Raw genomic sequence first — 23,994 nt, 5'->3', positions numbered from 1 at the left:
TATAACGGCTGTCTTCTCAGTCCCCTAGAATTCATTAATTTATTCAGCAAATATCTATGGAATCCCAATTTCTTGCCAGGTATTGTCTCAGGCCACATGACTATAGTAATGAATGACACCAAGTCCTTTTCATCTGGAAGCTGCTTTCTAGTGAGACAGATAAAATGTAAGAAAACAAATATGATAATGTCCAATTATGTTAAGTGCTGTGAAGAAAATAATACAAGGTAATATGACAGTGACTTGAAAGATCTACTTTAGATTGGGTGGTCAGGAAAAGCCTCTTTGAGAAGGTGACATTTAGGCTGAGACCAGAGCCAGCTTTGCAAAGAGCTAGGTCTGTGTAGGGGGCACAGTCCATATAGAGTGCAAGGTTCAGCCTGGCAAGTTCAAGAAGCACACAGAAAGCCAGTGTGGCTGTAACTTTGTGAGCAAGAAGGAGCAGCTGAAATGAGGTCATCAGGGGTGAGCCTGGCCATATTAGATTGATGCACATGCTCATTTAACAAACATTTAAGCTCATATTGTGTGCAGAGCATTGCTGAAGATATACAAATAAAACTGAGAAACCTCTACCTCAAGGATTTCATCCCCAGGGAAGAAAATTAAGAGTTTAGTAGGGGGTGACAGAATTCTCAAAACAATTCTGCCACAGCTTAGAAAGTGTTCCACTCTAGACAGAATCATAATGCAGACATTACTACGTTGCATAGCAAGGACAGGGGCTTTCCAGAAGCAATTATATTAACACAACTATGCACCTACTACAGTTTACAATCTGAAGATGGGCACACACTAGTCGTCCAAAGCCATGGTAAGAGGTCTGAGATCCCGCCATCTGCTCCCCCAGGGTAGGGAGGTTAAGTCATCCCAGAGATGAGTCATTGAGCCCACCTTTTCCCACCGGGTGAGCCTTCTCGGTCTCCGTGGGTGGGGCAGGGCCATAGGAATCCCCCAACCCGGGCCTAAATCTGTCGCACTCAGAAAACCCAGGCAGGGGAGCCGCGAAGACCAAGGTTAGCACCTGATTCACCGAGGGAATCGAGGCAGGGTGGTGACTACTGGTAACAGGCCCCCCGAGTCGCCCCAGGGGAAAAGGTCTGCGGGAGTTTTGGTGACCCCGATCTCGGGGGACCTGGCCTAGAGACGCGCTGCGGCCGGGTAGAGGCGGTGCCTGCGCGACCACCAGACCCCGCCCCCGCCCCCGCCCCCGCCCTTCAGTCTACCTCCCGGAACGCGCGCCCCAGCAGTCCCCGAGGCTTGCGCTGCGCGTGCGCTTTGGGTTTCGGCTCCCGCCGCCAAGGAGCTGTGGGCCGCGCGGGGCGGGGCGAGCGGTTGCAGCTGCCGGGAGCCAGACTACAAGTCCCAGGGAGCCGGTCCGGCCAGGGAGGGGCGCTGGGGCGCACACGGGGCGTGCACAGGCAAAGCAAGACCATTTCCCGGCAAGGGCGCCAGTGCCTCTGCTCTGCTCGTCCGGGAAGTCCGGGTCGGACGAGCGGAAAGCCTTAGAGTCCAGGCCGGCTCCCTGGAGCAAACCCAGTGGCCTGGATGTCCCTGATTATTATTATTGTTGTTTATACTGCGAGCACGAAATTCTTCTTCCCCAGGGCCTCCTCCCCCGCCCGCCCCACCTGCTCCCTCCTCCTCGTGTTGTAATATGCCTTTATTGAGCCTGCGACCTCATTACCAAGGGTGCTAGAGTTCGCATTCAGCCACCATGGGGAATGGGATGAACAAGGTAACGTGTCTTTCTTTCATTTCTTCTGGTTTTGCTTACACTTTTCAGCCTTCCCCGAGGCTGGTGTTTGCTGGGCAAGGAGAGAGCCTTCGACGAGTGCCCTGCTCTCGCTCCGACCTGTCTGGCCAGGTTCCGTTCCACAGCGACTTTGACACCTGGTGCGCTTTCCCCTGGTGGGAGCGGGAGGGCGGGGCGGCGCGCCTGTAGTGGTGCTCGCGATGTTTTTGTTTTTGAGGTGCCCCCGTCTCCAGCTTCCTGCGGGCTTCTGGGTAAGCAGTCTTCCGCACCTACCCTGCCATCCTGTGTGCTCTGCGACTGAGAGCAAGCCGTGCTCTTTAAAAGCGTTGACACTTGTTCCGCGGAGACCTCAGCTGAGCTCAGAGGGGTTGTGGTTTCTTTTTCTCCCTTCCCCTTCTCTCCCAGAGTCGACTCTTGAAGCATCACCACCCACATTATTAGTAAACTAGAGTAGCTATTTAATTCCTGTTTCTCCCATATTCTTCTTCTTCTTCTTCTTCTTCTTTTTTTCTTCATGTGGACAAAGAAGTTGACAGAGACCTAAGTCCTGAGGTGTTACCGGGCAGGGGAAGGAGTTGTTGAGAAAACAGATTCAGATTTGGTTTATCCTGGATTGTATGGCTCCTGCAGCAAGGGCAACCTGTCTGACTGGCTGTTTGTGCTGATTTTGCCTCACAGAAAATCCATATTGGTCTCTTCTTTTTGTCTCTGTTTTGCCCCCCACCCTCTACTCTCCAGTTTCCCCAGAACCCCCTTCTCAGGTTGTGTTTTTCCTGACAATGGAAGATACCAGGTTTAGCCCTGTAGTTGAGAGTTGCCTGGGGTTCATGTCACCCACAAGGTTAAGGATTTTGTGATCTGGTACTGACTGGTTTCAAGGAGAGACTTAGAAAACTTTTAAAAGTCCTCACCAAAGATAAGTACCTCTTCATAGGCCTTTAAATGATCTGCCTCCATTGTATTCCACACACCTACATCTCCACACAGACTCAGCTTTCATAGTTGGTGGGTATAACAATGTGGCTGTCTTTCTTTTCTTTTTTTCTTTGTGCACTGCGGTCAGCAGTGGCTTGGTTCTTTCAGCTAGAGTGTGAAGTGGGATGGGGGAGTATTAGAACTCAAGGTTGGGAAGAAGAGTTCAGTTAGGCATAATCCTGTGTACCCAGTTAAGTTTTTTTCACCTGCCTGTTTCATGTTTATTGTGTTCTGCAGACAGAGTTTATGGAAGAACTACTGTATGATTTAGGCCTGCATATCTGAGGCTTTTGGCAACCAGAATTGTATTCCTTGTGTGTACGTATGTGTATGTGTGTGTGTGTGTGTGTGTGTGTGTGTGTGTTGGGGGAGGGGGGCAGTGATCAAGATTAGAAACAGACTATTTCTCTCTTGGGTAAATACTTGCATTATGTCCCCATTAGCACTGAAATCCATCAGCACCATGAGCCTTCTGCTTGTTAAATGAAAACAACAATAAAGGTGCTTCCATAAATTTGTGGTCTCTTTTTGCCTTCCCACTAGTTGTAGTCATACCTTAGCTTTCCTTTAGTTCTTTCTACTTTTTTTCCACTTGACTTCTTCACTCTCCACCTTTTTCAGCATTTAATTTGTAGTATTTTAATATTATAAGTCAAAGAACATAATACCAATGATTGCCTGAATGTTCAAAATTAATTTAAGGCTTTTCAGCAAAAACAGTCATAGTCATGATTTTTATCTTTTGAAGAAGTAATACATTTCTTGTTATTATCTTAACCATCTTGTATTGTAAACAGAGCCATTATATCTAACGTGCTGTGCTGTGCTAGTTGTAAGGGCAGAGGGAGAGTATAGTGGTAAATGACACAAAGGTTTTTCATAGAACCTTTGGTATAGACTAGCAATTGAACCAACGGAGGTGTTTGCCTCCATTGTCACAAGTGAGTTTCCTATGAAATCCATGGACAGCTTGATTTCCACAAGGCAGGATGCTTTTGGAGGACACAGAGCAGTGGGGAAAAAAGGGGCAATCAGCTTGGGCCGCTGGGTTCTGAATGAAGTAAACCAACCCTGGCAGTCAGTCAGGGGTTAAGGTGTCAGAACCAGAGGGTCCTCACATCCTACCTATAATGGTAGTGCTTTCTTTATCCCATGTTTAGGTGAGTAATTCAGGTTGACCGAGATAAAAACATGCACTTGGAGAAGCATTTAGAGTGGATTTCTCTGACATGCTGCTCAGAGAGACTAGATTTTTGTTTGTAGTGGGACATTATAGTACTTAAAATTAATAAGACAGTATAGGAGTTTCCATTATAGGTCCTCACCCAAAAGCGTAGGAGGTTCAGACCCTTGAAAGAGCTTTGCATCAACTGGGAATTTTCAAAGACTCTACAGAAACATGACATTTTCATGCAATAGCCTATTTAGTTTAACTCTAATCTCACTATAGATATTTACTAGATTGATCTTTAGCATCTTAGTGAGGCACTCTGCATTGTAGCTATGAGCCAGACACCTGTCTTTGAGTCCAGGCTCTTCCACTTACCAGCTGGGTGATTTTGAGTAGGTGATTTATCCTCTGTGCACCTCATCTATAAAACAGGGATGAAAACAATAGCACTTCATGGGGTTATGGTGAAGATCAGATGAGTTGCTCTGTATGGTAAAGTCTCGAAATAGGGCCTGACACATCATAAACTTATTAGTGATTACAGTTTTGGCCAATTCAGAGAATCTGTTTGGGAATTGTTTTAGTTGCCTGCCTTTCTCTCCTCCTTTTATGAATCTCAAACATGAAGGAAAAGAAAAGATGGCTTTTCCTATTTTGCAATTAATTTGGAGCTCTGGGGAGCTTTATCAAGTTATTTTTCAGAGTCTTTAGAATTCACTCGGGATAAACTGCCATCCTAGCACAAAGAAAAGACCTCCACTAACTACCTTCACAATCAATGGAAACTAGGTTCCAAACCTAGCATTAGGAATTTAGTCATGTTACTTAATCTCTCTGATGGTCCATTTCCCACAAAGAGGAAAAGACAGACCTCCCGGGGTTATAGTCAGGGTTAGACTTTTTATGCTAGAGGCACATGACATGAGGCTCAAAACTAATAGATCACAAATGCTGTGTTCTCTTTCTCTACATCCTCACATCTTTAACTGGCCAGAACACAGAAGCCTCATTCCCTTAAATTGCCTGTGTTATATGCTCTGTCCACCTAACTGAGACATGATGTTTACCACACAAGAGACAGGAAAGTATTGATGAGAACATCTTCCATGAGGACATGGAATATAAGTAAAAACTGCTATTCTTGGAGCAGTCGTAAGAAAATCTACATTGTTTAGTTCCTAAGTTTTCTTTTGCTTTGCTCTCAGCACAGAGCCTGCTTGGATCCTCTGTCTCCCTCTTTCTCTGTCCCTCCTCCAGCTTGCATGCATGCACTCTCTCTTTCTCTCTCTCTCTCTCTCTCTCTCTCAAAATAAATAGATAAATATATTTTTAAAAGATTTTAAAAAATAAAATGTGGCTAACTGCAAATGAGATGTGATTTAAGTTTAAAATACACACCAGACAGTACAAAAATTGTAAACCATTCTATGAATAATTTTACATATTAGTTACAGAAATAAGTTTGTATGTTGTGTATTATAAATATTATGAATATATATTCTGAATATATTCTGAATATATTTCAGTTAAGTAAAATATATTTTTAAAATTGATTTCATCTGCTGCTTTTTACATTTTATGTGACTACTAGAAAATTTTAAATAACATGTGTGGCTCACATTGTATTTCCATTGGGCCACCACCGTGGTAAAAGACAGAGGGGTAGGGCTATCACAAAGCCTGATTTGGGGTATCTCTACCACTCTGCTGCTTCATGAGTGTGATCTTGAACAAGTCACTTACTGTTTCTGAGCTTCAATTTTTTTACCTCCTTCAATTCATAGAGACGGTGGTTAGCTTATCTAGTTTTCTTTGCTCTAAAACAAATATGATGATACCTCCTCCAGATACTACCAAGATTCTTGAGAGAAGCAAATGAGAATTTATTAGAAGACATTCCTGCAAACTGTAAAGTACAAATATGCACTGCTATCAGTGTTCTTAGATTTGTCCCATTAATTGTTATAGTGATAACATTGGTTTAGGATAGCTGTGTTCTGCTTAGGAGGATAAGGGAATATAGTTGAGAAAGGAGTTTAGTTCAAGGGGAAAAGATCAAAGACATGAATATGCCTCCTTAAGCATATGGCAGGGTTCCTCAACTTCTACACTATTAACATTTTGGACAGGATCAATTTTTGTTGTGGGGGCTGTCCTATGCATTGTAGGAGGTTTACCAACATTCCAGGCCTCTACCCACTTGGTGCCAGTTGCCCCCTTCCCCCATTGTGACAACCAAAAATGTCTTCAGGTATTTCCAGGTGTCTCCTGGAGGGCAAAATCATCCCCCATTGAGAGCCACTGGCCTAGGCTTCTCCACTCAGAGGAGAAGGTGTGTGTGACTTAGGACTAGATTGTTATCAAAAGGTGTAATAGGGCCTTAAAAGTTGAGAAGCTCTGTTTTTGTATAGTAAGGGGCTGGAAGGTTAGACATCCTTGTGCTATGAATGCCACTGTTTCCATGTGACAGCACCTGACTTGGCCACCTTCATAATTTATTCATCTGTTCATCCCCCTGTTTATCATATTATATTATTGAACACCTGCTATTGTCAAAGCACTGTGCTAGAGCCTGTACTGGGCTTCTTGTCAAAGACAAGAAGACCCTGCCACCTGGCCCCAGGCAGCTTACAAGAGGAGTACTTCTGCAGGAGGTGAATATACCATGTACACAGCTGTACAGATAAAAACTGCTCTATGCTGGTAATCTCTGTCTTTGGTCCTCTGTACTACCTTCTGGATATTTTTTCTTTTCAACATTATATTTTTATTTTGTATTGAAGGAAAGATGCTTAAGGCAATGTTCTAAGTGCATACGAGAGTATTCTCAGTTTCTTCCTTTTGTAAATGCAAACTGGTTAAGTCCATGGCCAAATGGCATTAAGAAAGTGTGTGAAATTTAACCCTTCTGAGAATCCACCAGATTCTTTGAAACCCAGAAATTTCTGACTTGGGAAGAATTAAGATTCTCCTACCCCCCACAACCTTGTACTGCTGCCTGATCGGGAATTTTATCTCTTAAATCTGTTTGGGTGATGTTCTTAGACTCCATGGCATCCTGAAACACTAAGAGAAATGTTTAAAAAATAAACTCAAAATATTTACTTCCTTAGAAGTAGAATTCTTTTGTTCATAAGTGCTTTTTTTGTGGCTAAGGATTTGGTTTTATGTATTTCTGTATGGCCAGTGTTAGTATAGTGTGGGTGTGAACAATATTGATGAAGAGGATCCATTAACCATGGAAAATATTTAGCATGGTCTCAAAGTATTTCTTCAAGAGTCTGCCTTCATTTTCTATTTGCATACAGTCTTTTATCAGAAAACAAGAATCTTTTTTGACTAGTGTAGTGCCAGAGAGCATCTTCTCTTGCAGTTCATGCTATGCTCCATCACCTTTTATTATCTCTTCATGTGCCAGACTCTGTGGCAGGCTTTTGAGACAGAGTAGGGAACACAATAGAGACCTCCTTCAAGGTCAATCAAAAAAGCAAGCAAATAATAAAATAATTTTAAGTTCTGATAAATAAGATGAAGAAAATAACAGAGTGGTGTGATGAAGGGTGTCAGGGAGTTTAGTGGTCAGGAAAGCTGACCATCTCAGGAACTGTCATCTCATGGAGTATCTAAATGACAAGGAGCCACCCAGGTGAACAATGGAGGAAGACCATTCTCAGCAGAGGGAAACAACAATTATTTTCCAGAAGGCCCAAAAATGATTAGGACCAATCTGGTTCTTATTTTAGAGTCATAGAACATTCCCAAATGCATATACACACTTCTTTCCTTGGTCTATGCTTTTCTTTCCTTCCAGGTGGTAATGATTTTCATGTGCTTTGCGTTCTTGCTTCTGGCTTGAGCTCAGACTTCATGAATTGACTGATTGATCAGCCACTTTGTCCCAGATGAACATTCTGCTCCTCCATGATCTCCTCTACAAGTCATCTTTATGCTGGAAAATGATTGTATTTCATTTTTCTCTTTCTCTGTACTTAAGGATTACCAGCAACAAGTGGATGGGTCAAATGTTTTGAGTTTCAAGTTTGAATTACGAAGCTGACTGGAGTAAAAGTTTAAATATTCATGGGGTTTTTATTTTTCTTGAAAACAAAACTGTAATTTCTCTTTCTGCCAATGGCCAGTCGTGTAGCCTTCCTTTATCTTGTTGTGTAATTCTATATGGAAGAAACTAAAGAAACTGGGATTGAGCTATTCACTTTCTTCTTTTTTTTCTTTTTTAAAATTTTTTTTTAATTTAACGTTTATTTATTTTTGAGACAGAGAGAGACAGAGCATGAATGGGGGAGGGTCAGAGAGAGGGAGACACAGAATCTGAAACAGGCTCCGGGCTCTGAGCTGTCAGCACAGGGGCCCGATGCGGGGCTCGAACTCACGGACCGCGAGATCGTGACTTGAGCCGAAGTCGGCGCTCAACCGACTGAGCCACCCAGGCGCCCCAGAGCTATTCACTTTCTATTTACAGCCCTTGAAACACTAGTTTACTCTCCTGGTCTTGAAAATGGAGTTAAAAGTTGACTGAAATAGCTCTGTCACCTCTTTGCATATGTGGAATTTAAGAAACAAAACAGATGAACATGGAGGGGGGTGGGAAAGGAGGCAGACCAGCAAACGGACTCTTAACTCTAGTGAACAAACTGAGGATTGCTGGAAAGGAGGTGGGCAGGGGGATGGGTTAAACAGGTGATGGATATTAAGGAGAGCACTTATTGTGATGAGCACCAGGAGTTGTATATAAGTGATGAATCACTAAATTCTACACCTGAAACTAATATTATGCTGTATGTTAACTGAAATTTAAAGTTTTTTTTTTTTCAACGTTTTTTATTTATTTTTGGGACAGAGAGAGACAGAGCATGAACGGGGGAGGGGCAGAGAGAGAGGGAGACACAGAATCGGAAACAGGCTCCAGGCTCCGAGCCATCAGCCCAGAGCCTGACGCGGGGCTCGAACTCACGGACCGCGAGATCGTGACCTGGCTGAAGTCGGACGCTTAACCGACTGCACCACCCAGGCGCCCCTGTTAACTGAAATTTAAAAACTTGAAAAAATTAAATCATAAAAGTTTAAATGCATGCAAAAAAAGTGCATCTTAAATTATTTTTAGTAAATTGGCTGTTTGATTTTGGTAAATTTAAGCCTTCCTCTGCCAGCACTCTGCTCTGGCATCCCAAAGGGATGCCACTCTCCTCCAACACTGGCCCCTGTGCTTCTCCCTCCCAATATTTAAGGTGGTTTTTTTTTTTTTTTATGTAGTTGATAACAGTTGAAAATTGGGCTGTTTCCCTTAAAACCTGGATGCTGGAATTGGGGGTCCCGCTCTGCATCTTTGTGTGGTCACAAAGCTATGGGGAAGTTTGGGTAAAAAGCAGGCATGGGGCTGTGGCTGAAGACATAGCAACCTGAGTTCGTGAAGGTCTCTCTTGAAGTGCCAGATTTAGGCTTCATGGTGATAGATACTTGGAACCCTGAGAAGGTTTTAATCTGAAGAGTTACATACTCAACTTTGCACCTTAGAGGGGAGTTTGAGGATTCCTTTTGAGGGACAAGTCCAGAGGTAAGGAGATCTTTAGGCGGCTGTTACAATAAGCTAGAGGAAGTTGAACAAATGTAGTAAACAGAAGTTTCAAGAGGAGCAAATAAATTGGGGAGCTATTAAGGAGTAGAAGTAAGTGTTTAATGGGGTGCTAATAGAGTCCAGAGAAGGGAGGAATCTCTTGTCAGAGTGATCTCTAACTGATTCTGGGAGTGCCAATGGTGCTGCTGTTTACAGGGTGGATAGGACTTTGCTAGTCTGTGACTTGCCTGAAGGTCTGTGCAGCTCATTTGCATTTGTGCATTTTGTCTGGGTTGAAAGGCCTACATCAGGGGCTGTGGTTGTAAGCAACAAAAGCCAAATGTGGTTGCTTTGGGTATAATAGGTAGGATGGCCAGGAAGGCTGGAGAACCAAATTAAGGCTACCCTGCCAGAAGCAGATCCTAGAACTTGTCTGGGGAGAGCATTTCTGGGGCTACCCAAAGATACTGCTGCTGCTATTGTTAGGCTCCAGATGTGCCACCAGCCCTGCTGCCCCTAGTGTAGGAGAGAATGCTCTGGGTTATCTCTGGTTTCCAGTCTGGAGCAGCTGTGGAGACCTCTTGCACTTAGGTCACATTTCCATGTCACAGCAGCAAAGACAAATGAAAGTAGATATCTGGGTATTTGCAGCTTCTGTAGTAAAAGCTAGGCTGTGCTTCCCACCACTCTAAAGTGGGTGGTCGGGGGGATTCCTCAAACATAAGAAAGGGCTTCCGTGGCTAAGAAACCAATAAAATAAAATAATTGTCCATTAGAGTGTTTATAATTTTTTTAGTATAGCCAAGGGGGATGAGGGACCCCAAATAGTGGGGACTATTTCTCTGTTTATGTTTACAATTTTTTTAACGTTTATTTATTTTTGAGACAGAGAGAGACAGAGCATGAACGGGGAGGGTCATAGAGAGAGGGAGACACAGAATCCGAAACAGGCTCCAGGCTCTGAGCGGTCAGCCCAGAGCCCGACGCAGGGCTCGAACTCACGGACCGTGAGATCATGACCTGAGCCGAAGTCGGACGCCCAACTGACCGAGCCACCCAGGCGCCCCTATTTCTCTGTTTAAAGAGAATATTGAGAACAAAGAAATGTGACATTGCAAGGTAGGACCAGTAAGGGGTAATAGGAAAATAGGGGTTACTTGACTTGGCTGCATGTTAGAGAGAAATAGGGAAAATCCTTCAGGGGTAAGTTGGAACCATCCTGTGGAAGCCAAGTTGAAATTTTCAGTTAAAATTCAGTTTTGGAATAGAAATACCACATGAGCCAAGAATTCTACTATTGGGTATTTACCCAAAGAAAATGAAGACACTAATTTGAAAAGATATATGCACTCCTATGTTTACTGAAGTGTTAGTCACAGTAGCCAAGATATGGAAGCAACCCAAGAATCATAATAGACAAGTGGATAAAAATGATGTGAGATCTATCTATCTATCTCATGGAATATTACTCAGCCATAAAAAGGAACAAGATCTTGCCATTTGCAACAGCATGGATGGACTTAGAGGGTATTTTGCCAATTAAAATAAGTCAGAGAAAGGCAAATACCATACGATTTCACTTATATGTGGAATCTAAAAAGCAAAACAAGTGAATAAGCAAACGAAAAGCAGAATCACACCTATAAATACAGAGAAAACACTGGTGGATGTCAGAGGGGAGGCGGTGGGGGGGGGATGGGCAAAAATGGGTGAAGGGGTGTGGGGAGTACAGGTTTCCAGTTATGGAATGTGTAAGTCATGGGGATGAAAGGTACAGCATAGGCAGTATAGTCAAGGGTATTGTAATGGTGTCATGTGGTGACAGATGTTAGTTACACTTGTGAGTGTAGTATAATGTATAGAATTGCCAAATCACTATTTTATACACATGAAACTAATGTTACAGTGTGTATTAACTATAATCAAATAAACATATTTTAAAAAATAAAAATAAAATTCAGTTTTGACTTTCTTTTTTCTAGAAAATAAAGGGTTTGCTATGAAACATCTAGAAAATGACCCAGTGAGAATATGACATTTAAAAATTAATTTGATGGGACAGAGAAGTTAGTTCAATGGATACTACTCTAGCCCATATATGAACTGAGGCTCTAATCTGGGGTGGTGGCTTTGGGCCAAGGAGCCAGGACTGTTCTGGGAATTTGTAACTCACTGGGGAGAGAGAGGCACTAAGGAAGAGAGAGGGAGGTACTGTGGTGGGAGTAGCCTCCAGGTTTTCACTCTGGGTGACTGGGAGAAGGTGACATCATCAGGAGACTTGAATTGATAATGTGGGTGGGAAGATAATGTTTGGTTTTAGATAGCCTTGCAGGGAGTGGAAGCCAGACTGGCGTTGGCTTCTAAAGGATGGATTTAGGAATCATAAAACTGGGGCACCTGGGTGGCCCAGTCAGTTAAGAATCTGACTCTTGATTTCGGCTCAGAGCGTGATCTTGCAGTTTGTGGGTTCGAGCTCCACATTGGGCTCTGTGCTGACAGTGCAGAGCCAGCTTGGGATTCTTTCTCTGCCCTCTCCTGATTGTGCTCTCTCTCTCAAAATAAATAAATAAACTTAAAAAAAAGCAATCATAAAACCATGGCTCTTAAAGCAAGGAAGAGAGGTGATCTCAAGTTCTTGCTTTATTTTATTTAAAGAATAATATGAAACATATTTATTTTAAAAGAGAAAGTAGTAGAAGTACAAAAAAGAAAAGAAAAGCTGGGCCATAATCTTTTCCCCAAATAACCCCTCTTGACTTAAAAAAGTAGGGGCACCTGGGTGGCTCAGTCAGTTAAGTGTCCAACTCTTGATTTCGGCTCAGGTTGTGATCTCATGTTTCATGGGATGGAACCCCATGTTTGGGTTGTGCTGTTAGCACAGAGCCTGCTTGGGATTCTCTGCCTCTCTCTCTGCTCCTCCTCTGCACATGCTTATGTGCACTCTCTCTCTCTCTCACTCTCTCTCAAAATAAATACACTTAAAAAGAAAAGTAAATTGAAGTAATGTTTGCATGAAGTTAGACCATCTAAACCATATAGAAAAGTGCAAACAGCAATACAAAGTGGCCCTACCTGGACCCTCCCCACAGCCCCCCGTGTTCCCTTTACAGAGGTGAACATGATAATGAATACATTGACTACATATACAACTTTACCTTTCCTGTATTTTTATCATGACATTTCCAAGATATGTTAAATAAAAATATATGAAAAGATATTGCTAATGGCTACACACATCTTAATCATTTTAGTGGTACTTAATCTAGAGCCCTGAAAGCTTTCCATGGCTGTCTGTGTCTGCTGCATGCAGCCTGGTCCACAATCTGGACCACAGCCTCCTGTTCTGCCTTCTCTGTCTCTGCCTCCCTCATGTTCTCTCCTGGTAGATATTGGCCTTCTTTCTCTCTACTGGCAGTTTCTGTTGCTCCCCTGCCTGTCCTTCCCTCTCTCCTGGCCCACTACCCTTGAGCTGCAGGTCTCCTAAGTGTTGCTGCCTCCTGGAAATCTTTGGCGATCCCAGAGTGGTCAAGTCACCTCCTCTTTCCCTAGGCAAGGAGTTCCACAAGGGAAGTAGGCCTTTGGCAGGACCATGTCTCTCTCCATCACCCCTATATCCTGAGTGCCAAGCATGCTGCCCACATGTGACCAGAAATCAGTAAACATTCATCTACTGTTATATGTTCTGTGATTTTTGGCAAATACACATGCTTACATTATAGTTCATTATAATTGTCCATTTTATGAATCTGGAGCCATTTGTGGTCAATGTTATAAAAGAAAAATTATTCTGACACTTATTAAAAGTGGTAAAGAAGACCTTATTTGACGCTATTGAAATAGGGGGAGGTACTATTGCAGGTGACAGAACTCAACTCCCAATACAACAGGAAAAAGTGGGGATTTCTAGCCAACAGGCAAGTTGAGGGAAGGATGGAAAATTACTGAAAAGAACTTGATTAAGTATAAAAGGTATGAAATGAGCTTGACTGGATATCAAGAGTGGGAGGATTCTTACTAAACAGGCTTAGCAGGATTCTTTGCCAAAACTGGCAGGCCACAGATGAGGCCTAGTCAAGAGGAAGGCTCAAAGGAGCCTAACTGAAGTTTGGTCAAGGAGGAAGTCATTGTTACTATCAGCCAAGAGAGCCATGTGACGATTATACCCTTTAGTATCTAATGTTACCTCCTAATAAAGATAGGAGAGACCCTGTACAACAGGAGATTGCATATGAAAAAGCTCTATGCAGCCAAGAGCTGCCAGAGACTATCAGTTTGATCTATCTCTAAGATGAACTTGTATTGTTCTTATATTTTAAAATAGGAATAATGCAGTATTTTCTCCACCCTTCCTCCCAGGAGAATCCCAAAGACTGATTATGTTTCAAGAAAGACCTGTCAAATGTTTTAGCTCCTTGGCAATGGATGCTGGTGTTTTCCCCTGAGATACTGTTTCACATGTTCCTGGTTACAGATCTAACCTGGCTTGCCTCAGTGCTGTGACTTCAGTCATGAATATAACTGACCTCTCAGTCCCCAAGGGAACTCTCCAAACTCAGTTAGCCATGGTGATCACACATCCCCATGCCCTGCTCACTTCTGGGTCTTGCCTATTGTCCTGGAGTACTGTTAATCCTTGAACAACACAAGTTTGAAATACAAGGGTCAACTTGTACAAGGATTTTTTTTTTTTACAGTACTGTAAATGTATTTCCTCTTCTTTATTATTTTCTCAACGTTTTCTTTCCTTTAGCTTACTTTATTGTAAGAATACAGTTTAATATACGTATAACATGCAAAATATGCATTTATAGGCTATTGGTCAGGCTCCCAGTCAAAAGTAGGCTAAATTAATAGTTAAGTTTTGGATAAGTCAAAAGTTATTCATGGATTTTCAACTTTGTGGATGGGGTTGATGCCCAATATCTTCATTGTTCAAGGGTCAGCTATAGTAATAAATTCTTTTTTCCTTCTCACAAGTATCCCTATTTGGTCGCTATGTTCTGTGGCCCCTCAGCTTGGCAACCTCTGTACCCCGGCACAGAAGCTAACCCTAGACCTGTATTGCTGTGTTCCAGCAGGCTGCCTTGACAGTGACACAGTACCTTCTGCCTGCAGTGACTTGCACAGATGCTATCAATTTTTAGCAAGGTAACTGGTTGTCAGGAAGATGCTCAAAGAAATCCAGGCATGTGAAGAATATTACCACATGCTGCTTTCAGCTTTCTTGGTGGGAGTGGATAAAAATAGGGAGTGTGAAGCAAATGGAGCTGAGGGATGGTGGAGCAAATGGAGCTAGGGTGTGGGGTGGTAGTACTGACAGGAGGGTGTCACCAGGGCACCAAGGGTCTGCAGTGGCCAGTATTCTGTATGCATTTGAAAATCATGTCAGCTTCCAAAAGCAGTGTCTGTATTTGGATTTCGAACTCTTTATACAAAGTAATGCCAGATAAGAATTAGCTTTGTATTTTGCAAAGTGGGGAGTTGCGTGTGAAAAACCTTGCCCTGGTTCTTATCTCAGATTTACTGAATCATTCTATATGGCAGCTGGGGCTGGGGCTTGTTCATAAATCTGAATTTTTAACACCTTCTGGTGATTCTGATGGATTGTCTTGTTTGAGAACCACTGCCTTAGGAGAAGTAGACATTTTGGAGCAAACATATGCTTTTATTAACCTGTGCATTTCTTTTTTTTTTTTTTTTTAATTTTTTCTTTTTAACGTTTATTTATTTTTGAGGCAGAGAGAGACAGAGCATGAACAGGGGAGGGGCAGAGAGAGAGGGAGACACAGAATCTGAAACAGGCTCCAGGCTCTGAGCTGTCAGCACAGAGCCCGACGCGGGGCTCGAACTCACGGACCGCGAGATCGTGACCTGAGCCGAAGTCGGCCGCTTAACCGACTGAGCCACCCAGGCGCCCCTAACCTGTGCATTTCTAAATGCACAGTTGATTCATTCATTTAGTAATTCTTTATTGAATAGTAATCATGAACCAAGCCCTGGGCCAGGAGCTGGATATACAGCAGTGAGTGAGAGGATGTGTTTGCTGTCCAAAGAGCTTTCTAGCCTAGCAGAGGAAACAGACCTTCACCTAGCAATACCCCTGTGACATCATCACTATAAGGGGAATACCAAGGACTGTGGGTGCTGAAACTGGGGCCTACCCCAGACTCTGGACTCAGGAAAGGCCTCCCCAGGGTGTGAGTCAGAGCTGAGACCTGAGGGATGAGGAGAGTAGGAGTATAGCTTCCAGACTTGGAAAGAGCATGCACCAAGATCTCAGCAAAGGGAGGTTTTCTGGAGCTATGAGATAAGTTGGGGGGGGGGTATTTACGGTGTTATGAGAAAAGGAGGAGTAGAGGGGGAGGGGGAGGGAGGAGTGGTAGATGGCTTGGATTTGGGCCCCTTTGGTTTGGGGCTGTACTCTCAGAATGCTAAGGAGCATTGCAGGGCTTAAGTGAGGGAGAACATGTGGCTCTCTGTGAGGATCTGTGGGGGGATCTTGGTCTTTAAAGTCCCATGAGCTGATGGGTACCAACATGCAGCTATTCACAAGCTATTTGAGCAGGCTTTCTAGTGGCTGTGGGCAGGGCCAGAGCCCTGGAAACAAGGATGCCCAGTCATCTGTGCTGTCCATATAGGAAGGTGCCGGGAAGTGGGCATGGGAGGCAACAGGCCTGGGCTGTGCTCCCACTGCTATGGTGAGGGCCCAGCCTCTGTGTGCTTCAAGTCTGTAACACTCACATTTGATCTGTGTCTCTCTCCTAGATCCTGCCTGGCCTATACATTGGCAACTTCAAAGGTGAGTTATCTTTTATTATTGTGGTAACATACACATAATATAAAATGTGCCGTTTATACCATTTTTAAGTATAGACTTCAGGTGACATTAAGTACATTCATATTGCTCTGCAACCATCCGTCTCCAGAACTCTTTTCATCTTCCCAAACTGAAACTCTGTGCCCATTAGGCACTATTTCCCCCACCCTCAGCCCCGTAGAAACCACCATTCTACTTTTTGTCTCTTTGAATTGTACTGCTTTAGTGTTTGCAGTGTTTGTCCTTTTGTGTCTGGTTTATTTCACTGATCATAATGTTGATTCATATGGTAATATGTGTCAGAATTTATTTCCTCTTTAAGGCTACATATACATATATATAGCCTTAAATATATATATGTATACATATGTATATATTTTTTATGTATACATATATGTACATATGTATGTATACATATATGTATATATGTGTGTATGTATATGTCTGTATATATATATATATATATATATATATATATATATATATATATATATTACCTTTCATCTATTGATGAACATTTTGGGCTGCTTCCACCAAAGGTGAGCTTATTTCTTAAAAGATCAGCTTGAAGCTTCTCAAGCATGATTGAGTCAAGGTGTCGACTCAGTTTATACAAAATCTGATCTGGACATAGCCACCACTTTTGTCCAGGCCCCTTGCTGGGACCTCATACTTGTGCTCAACCCCTTAACCAATGGCTGACAGAGTGGTATGGGGCCACATAGGTTCCAGCTTACCTTTGATCTTCATTTTAATTCTGCATGCTTGCTGGAACATTATTATCAAAAGAAGATGGCTAAAAGGCACATTTAGCAGCCATGTAACTTATCTATAATCTTTTATCACTTTTGTTTTCTGGTTATTGTTAATACATTTTCAGAAACCTGGGAAAAATAAGTGGTAATTTTATCTCTGGTAGATTATCCTCTTCTTGTGTTGACTTTTCTTCTTACATATTTCTCTGCATCTTGTTCTATGTGTATTCACTGTTAGCTACTGACTTTTTTTATTTTTAGTTCATCTGTCTCAAAATGCTCTTTAGCAGTAGAAGGGTGAACAGGCTTTTGTTAGTTTCCAGGGAGGGGCCTAGTTCCCCTTCCATGTGATGTTCTGAGTGTGTTTAAGTGAAGACACTGGTTCCTTACCACTGGAGATATGTATACTTAATAGAATGGAGTAGACCTAGGAAACTTGCAAAAACAAGCCTGCCTGTTGGAGAGAGCCTAATCTCCTCAGAGGGCTCTGAAGTTCCTCCCCCCTGGAGCAAACCAGAATACATTCCTGTCTGCTTTGAAGTTGTTGCTTAAATTTGGGTTCAAGTTCAAAATGACTGTTAAAACAATCTTTTTTTTCCCCAATATATTTTAAATTACTTTAATGTCATAGGAAATTAACCATTAAGATAATTACTGAAAATATGCATAAAGGAACACCTATCTTTCATAGCCATATGATGACTATATCCACAAATCACTTAACTGTGAGATCCCATTACTGTATATCTATTTCCCTGTGAATCTGTATCAGGTTTTCTCCCCCCAAACAATTCTGCACTAGTAAAAAAAAATGCTATAGCATGCTATATTTACTCACCAAAACCATCAAAAAAGACTTACCTCTGTAAAGTAAATCTTGCTAAAGTGGTATATGAGAAACCAATAAAACACACATAAGGACAACCCAGAAAATTTTAGGTTCTGTACCCACTGATTAATAAAAATGCCTCAGGAGAAACCACATTGAATGAGAAAATGCATAATGCTGCTCTTTTTTAATTCTCTGCATAATGTTTATTTCCTTCTCTTCTCCTGCCAACCACCCCTTTTGGCTCCTAGTGCTGTTAATTGCCCTCAAAGAGAATTGAGCATAGGGAGCTGACAGCTGCTAATTGCTACTAGAACATTTTAAAAATAGTACTGGAGTTCCTAAATTAGTAAGCTTTGTAGTTCTGAAAAAGCAGCAAGTACTTTGTGGTAGGTAGGCGGTAGTACTGGAATACATTAAGAAGCAACTATCTTTTGGGGTTACTTAGGGAGTTATTAACTACTTTCATGAAGAGAGGGGAATGTCTTTGTGTTTGAGAACAGAGTTTAGGATAAATTCTTAGAAGTAGAATTGCTATGTGAAAGTGTTTACAAATTACAAATTGTAATGAATACCAACCCAATTAAGTATGTCTGCCAACAGTTTATGATATTTTTATCCTTATTCATAGTAGGTTACTTTCTTCTAGAAGGTCATGGGCGCATAATTACAGGGAACATTTAAAACTCTTTGTACTATGGGGTGCCTGGGTGGCTCAGTCGTTTGAGCATAAGACTTCGGCTCAGATCATGATCTCATGGTCCCTGAGTTTGGGCCCCACCTCGGGCTCTGCACTGACAGCTTGGAGCCTGGACCCTGCTTCAGATTCTGTCTCCCTCTCTCTCTGCCCCTCCCCCATTCACGCTCACGCGCACGCTCTGTCTGTGTCAAAAATAAATAAACATTAAAAAAATTTAAGCTCTTTGTACTAAAATCTATACCTATTTTCTAAGTATTCAGTGTCACGGGAATCCCTCACAGTTCCTGGATTCTTGCTGTGGGTTTTACCCATTAGAGATGTCTACACCAGCCCATACCTCTCCTGTTCAGATGGTTGATATTTTTTCATTGTCTTCATTTATTCTGACATTAGTATGTGGCCGTTTTTTATTCACTCATTAATTCACCAAACATTTATTTAACACTTACCAAGTGTAAGGCTTATCTAAAACAAAGGAATAATGATACAGTGAATGGACAAGAGGCTGGAAGGAAGTGTTGCTCTCCATACAGTTGCCTGTGAATTAATTCATTAATTTCATAAACATTTTGCAAGTGCCACTGTGCTGGGAGTCTGACGTGAATGTACATTTTGGTCCTCAGTGGTTCAAAGTCAAGAGGAGCAAGTACAGAACAGGGGAGCAGGTCCTACCATGGAGAGAAGCAGTGAGGCAGTCTGCCTTGGAATCTGGTTACCCCCCACCACACACGAGCCAGATGTTACCCTAAGACACATTACACAGCCTGGACACCAAGGGGGCTGTGATAAGGATGAACTAGACAGTGCAGCTGATACACTCCATTCAGTGTCTGGCACATAACTGGTCAGCAAGTGTCAGGCTGTTCTTGCCCTCTCTATCTGTGGAATAGGAACCACACACTTATTTCAGGATGTTGTGGAAAGGAGATAGAGCTCATACAGCACCCATGCCATGGTAGGTGCACAGTAGGCATTGATCATTGTTAGCTAGTAAGGGTGGAAGACCAAGGTGAAAGGATCATGACTGCTCCTGGAAAGTGAATCCAGCTGTCATAGGTTCTTTAGCATGATGTCTCATTTGTCGTTTTCTTCTCTTTTTAAACTACAAATAACACATGCCTACTGTAACACAACAACCAATACAAAAATGTATAAAGAAAAATTAATGGAATTTTTTTTTTTTTTGCCTTTCTGAGAGATCTTCATTGTTTTACAGCATGGATTGGCACTGCTATTCAGGTCTTGGTTCTAATGGCTGTGGTCTCTTCAATCCAATCATTGAATGGTCTCCTGTCCTGGCTCCTTCCTCCCCTCCTTCACTCCCCCATCTCTTTTGCCTCTCTTCTCTTCCTTTCCTTCCTTCCTTCCTTCCTTCCTTCCTTCCTTCCTTCCTTCCTTCCAGTGTGATCCTTTACATGTCACCCAGAAACTTCCTCCTTTTTCTTTTTTAACTTTGCAATGAATCACAAATGGTTTTCCAACACCTGGTGATTTTTCTACCTAGAGAAAAACCCACAAACCAACCCAGCTTCTGGAGTCTGGTCTTTGATGAGGTTCTCTCAGTTGAGGTGTCTTAGCTGAAAGCTGGCTCTGCCTAGAAGCTAAGAGGGAAGGCAGGAGTGGAAGCTTGACGAGGAGCTCCAGGACAAGAGGCTAGGGTTATCTGCCGCTTCACAATTTGGCAGATCCCAAAGTGGATGTGAACTGACAGAGGACATGTCCTTGTTTGAAGGTGTCCACAAACTTCTAGAAATGTGGGAAATAAGCTCACACCTTATGTGTGTGCTGGTTATGTACATAGAGACATGCTTGAGGTCTCAGAGCCTTTGTTCTTCTGCATCTGCCAGTGAGAATGGCCATGGTTCCCAGTGGTAGTTCCCCAGTTGTTCAGATAAGGCTGACCTGGTGAACACTGATCTTTGGTAATCTGCTGTTAACTGAGCCTAAGAGAATCAGATGGTGAGTGATGAGCATCAGGTGGTAGAGCAAGAGCTGGAATTCAGATGTCTTCGAAATAAGCATGTATTTGGAAACATTCAGTGGTAATGGAGATTGAAGCCCATACTGCAGCCTTGAAACTTAATCTGGTCCTAATGATAATAATAATGATGGCAATGATGACATTTACTACATGTCAGCCAAACACTATTCTAAGCATATCATTTAGTATTTCCAGCAGCCCTTTGAGGTGGTACTCTAACCATTTTCCCACTTTAAAGGTGACAAAAGTGAGGCATAGAAAAACTTGCCCAAGGTCAACACCAATAAATGTTACAGCCCACATTTAGTAAAGAAGGGAATAGGTAGGAACTGCCCCATTTTGGCCCTCAGCCCAGGTTGGAAATGTATCCACTTAAAAGTTGAACTCACTAACAGCTAATTTATAACTCTAGAAGGTATTGTGACATACAATAATTTGTAACTCTAGAATTCATTAAATTTCACAGTGGGAAGTAGAACTACAAAACAGATCAGAATCACTTACCCACCACTGAGCAGATCTCAACTTGGAAGGCAAAAGTTGTTTGGGAAATGACTCAGAACATGGCTTGGGGATCAGGGTCAGAGCAGAGGGAATTGGGCCCTTCTAAAACAGAGACCTTCGTTCTCCTCTTCGCTCACTCATCCTGCATGGCCATGCTTTTAAGTCTACAAATCAGTGTAGCAGGTACTCTGAGTATTGGAAAGGCATTATCAAAGAAGTTCTTTCCTGCCAAATATCTGTTTCTCTAGAGTGCTTGTGATAATGGTGTTATTTTCTATTGCTTCTTCCAATATATTTTTGTTAATTTTTAAATAAAATCAAAGACAATTAGAGACAATTCTGCTTGACTTTGATGGACTAGCTTATTTCCCATGGCCACTCTGGCATTTTTCACATCTTAGGACTGGTTACCCCTGTTCATCTTCTGTATCAGTATAAGATCTAGAGCACTAATTCCCCTTCCTTAAGGAAGCATGTGGCTGCCACTTTACCTTTTGAAGACAGCATCTTTCAGGAATCCACATGTTCCCTTAGCAAGGTCTTACCAGTGATAGATGGGATCTTCTGCTGAGGGAATGTGCAACACCAAAGGAGAAAGATCAGGTAGGTGTTTCTATTTCAGTGCTCCCACTATGTAAAAATGACATTTGCTTCTTCTGAAGTCCACATGAAGCCTCAGGGGGGTAAACAGAAGCAGGTAGCAAGAGTGGGCAAGAGTCCAGGGGTCAGGGGAGATGTTGAGAGAGAGAGAGGAAAAGAACATAGTTAGCTGTTTTACCAATGAAGGATTGACTATTTGTTTTACTTATTAATGTAATTTATGTTGAATTTTGTGAGTAGTGTGTTTTTTAAGTTTTCTTTTCCTGATTATAAAAGTAATGTAGGCTCATCAGTCAAAATAAAATAAAAACTTTAAAAATCCAAATGTGATAGAAATATGTTAAATAGAGTGAAAACTTCCCCAAACTCTACATCCCAGGGTAACCATGGTCAGTGTATATTCTTCTAGATTTTTTTCCATGGGAATTCTAACTTGTAATCATCCAGTTGGCATTATTAATGCTATTGCATTAATAATGTTACATTTGTGATTGCAAGTGGCTGTGAGTTGTTTTCTGGCTTAGAAATGGCATTAAAATGGCATGCTACAGTGGGGAAGGGACATGATTGGCACCAAGTCATAGCTCACTCCCTGGAGGCCCTGCAAAGCTCCATATGTACAGGGCACACAGTCTTCTGGGGTTCTTATTCAGATGCATGTTCTGATCATGTAGTTAGGTAGTGGGCCTGGGAGTCTGCACTTCCAGCAGGTTCCCAGGTGATGCCATGTTGCTGCTTGACAGACTCTGGTTTGAGCAGCAAAGGACTAAGTTCCACTCTTTTGATTTTGTGCCCAAGGAGAGCTGGTGTGAAACTTCATATGCATGTGAGTGGGCTGATAACCCCATGGTCATGTCTTACAGCTGCATTCACAGCTTGTTACCACAGTGCCTATGGTTGTAAGTAGTCATCCAGAACCATCAATAATTTGTAGTCCTAAAGAGTAAGAGTTCCGATGTCATCATCCAAAAGTATTGGTTAGGCACTTTATGTACTCTCAAATAGTTAGAGCATGTGCTTATGGAATAAGTGTATCAGTGTATCAGTACAGACGGCACTCTAATAAAACAGAAAGGAGCACAAAACAAAAGGAACATTATTGTCTAAGAGTTGCTTCTCCTTTCTTTAGAGCCCAACAATCTGTTGTCTCATATGTGGTGTCAAGTGGTTCTCTGTATTCAAAACAGCATACTTTTATTACCAAACCACATTTTTTGTTTATTTTAATTTGTGTTATAAAAGTATATTTATGAGGTAATGAAAATGTTTTAAAGTTAGATTGCAGAGGCATCTGGGTGGCTTAGTTGGTTAAGTGTCCGACTCTTGATTTGGGCTCAGGTCATGACCTCACAGCTTATGAGTTTGAGCCCTGCATCAGGCTCTATGTCGTCAGTGAGGAGCCTGCTTGGGATTCTCTCTCTCCCTCTTTGCCCCTCCCCTGCTCTTATTCACTCTCTCTCAAAACAAAGAAATAATCTTTAAAAAAATGTCTAAAAAAAAGTTAGATTGCAGTGATGGTTCAAAAACTCTGAATATACTAAAAACCATTGAATCATATACTTTAAAAGGGTGAATTTGTAGCATGTGAATTATGTCAAGGAAAGCTATTTTTTAAAAAAGGAAAAAGTATATTTAAACAAATATTTAAAATTCAAATTCTGGGCAGAATCAGAATCCAGAAGATCCTGCCCTAGAGTGTCAGGAGGCTGCTTTGAAGCACTCCACCAGCTGCTCTGTATTGTCCCACCCTGTATTGTCCCACCTTGTCTGGGCTCTTCTGTGAGCACCCAAAGCTCTAGCTTGATCTTGCTTTACCACTTGGCTAAAACATACATACTGGTGGTGATTAGAAAAATTGCATGTTGGTGAGAATGTGGAAGCTGACTGCCAGTGAGATCTTAAATGATTCTAGTTCCTATTTAATTCAAACTCACTGATGCCAAAACTTGTGATAGTTGGGGGCAGAGTGGGGGATGGTGTTTGGAATTGAATCCCCCTATGTTTGGTGTAGATGGCTGCTGTGTAAATCTGAATTTGAAACTGGAGATGGTTGATTGATGAAGAAAACCTTAAAACCAACATTTTAGTATTACTTTTAAAGATTTCTTGTCTGACTTTATAAAGTGGTGCATGTTTATGAAAGTGCAAAATGTTTATGAAAGTGTTTCAGTCTCTACATAATCATCAAGGCTTATTAAAACTGCAGATTCCTCAGCCTTGCCATAGACCTTGAACTAAATTGGAGCCCCGAACAAGCCCCCCAGATAGTTCATAGACATGTTAAGTTTTCAGAACCAGTTATGTTGAGTATACCAAAAAAAAACCCCAAAAAAA

At 42.1% G+C, this 23,994-nt stretch overlaps 1 protein-coding gene across 7 annotated transcripts in view; it reads left to right on the top strand.

Annotated features, from left to right (window-relative positions):
- The first annotated feature begins 740 nt into the window (after nucleotides 1-740).
- The window catches only part of DUSP22 (dual specificity phosphatase 22), a 63,859-nt gene continuing 40,605 nt past the window's right edge, over nucleotides 741-23,994 (top strand). For 4 of the 7 annotated variants that reach the window (XM_007073177.3, XM_042985878.1, XM_042985875.1 and 1 more), the window contains exons 1-2: nucleotides 1,415-1,738; nucleotides 16,240-16,273. In XM_007073177.3, the coding sequence (XP_007073239.1) occupies nucleotides 1,718-1,738; nucleotides 16,240-16,273 (55 nt within the window). In that variant the 5' untranslated portion in view covers nucleotides 1,415-1,717. Of the gene's footprint in view, nucleotides 815-1,414; nucleotides 1,739-1,786; nucleotides 1,897-14,549; nucleotides 14,623-16,239; nucleotides 16,274-23,994 lie in introns of those variants that run through there. The other 3 variants (XM_042985877.1, XM_042985876.1, XM_042985879.1) reach the window with 3 other exon arrangements.

This window comes from Panthera tigris, chromosome B2 (genome assembly GCF_018350195.1).
Source record: "Panthera tigris isolate Pti1 chromosome B2, P.tigris_Pti1_mat1.1, whole genome shotgun sequence".
NCBI classification, from domain to species: Eukaryota; Metazoa; Chordata; class Mammalia; order Carnivora; family Felidae; genus Panthera; species Panthera tigris.
This window is presented reverse-complemented; position numbering and strand designations above follow the sequence as displayed.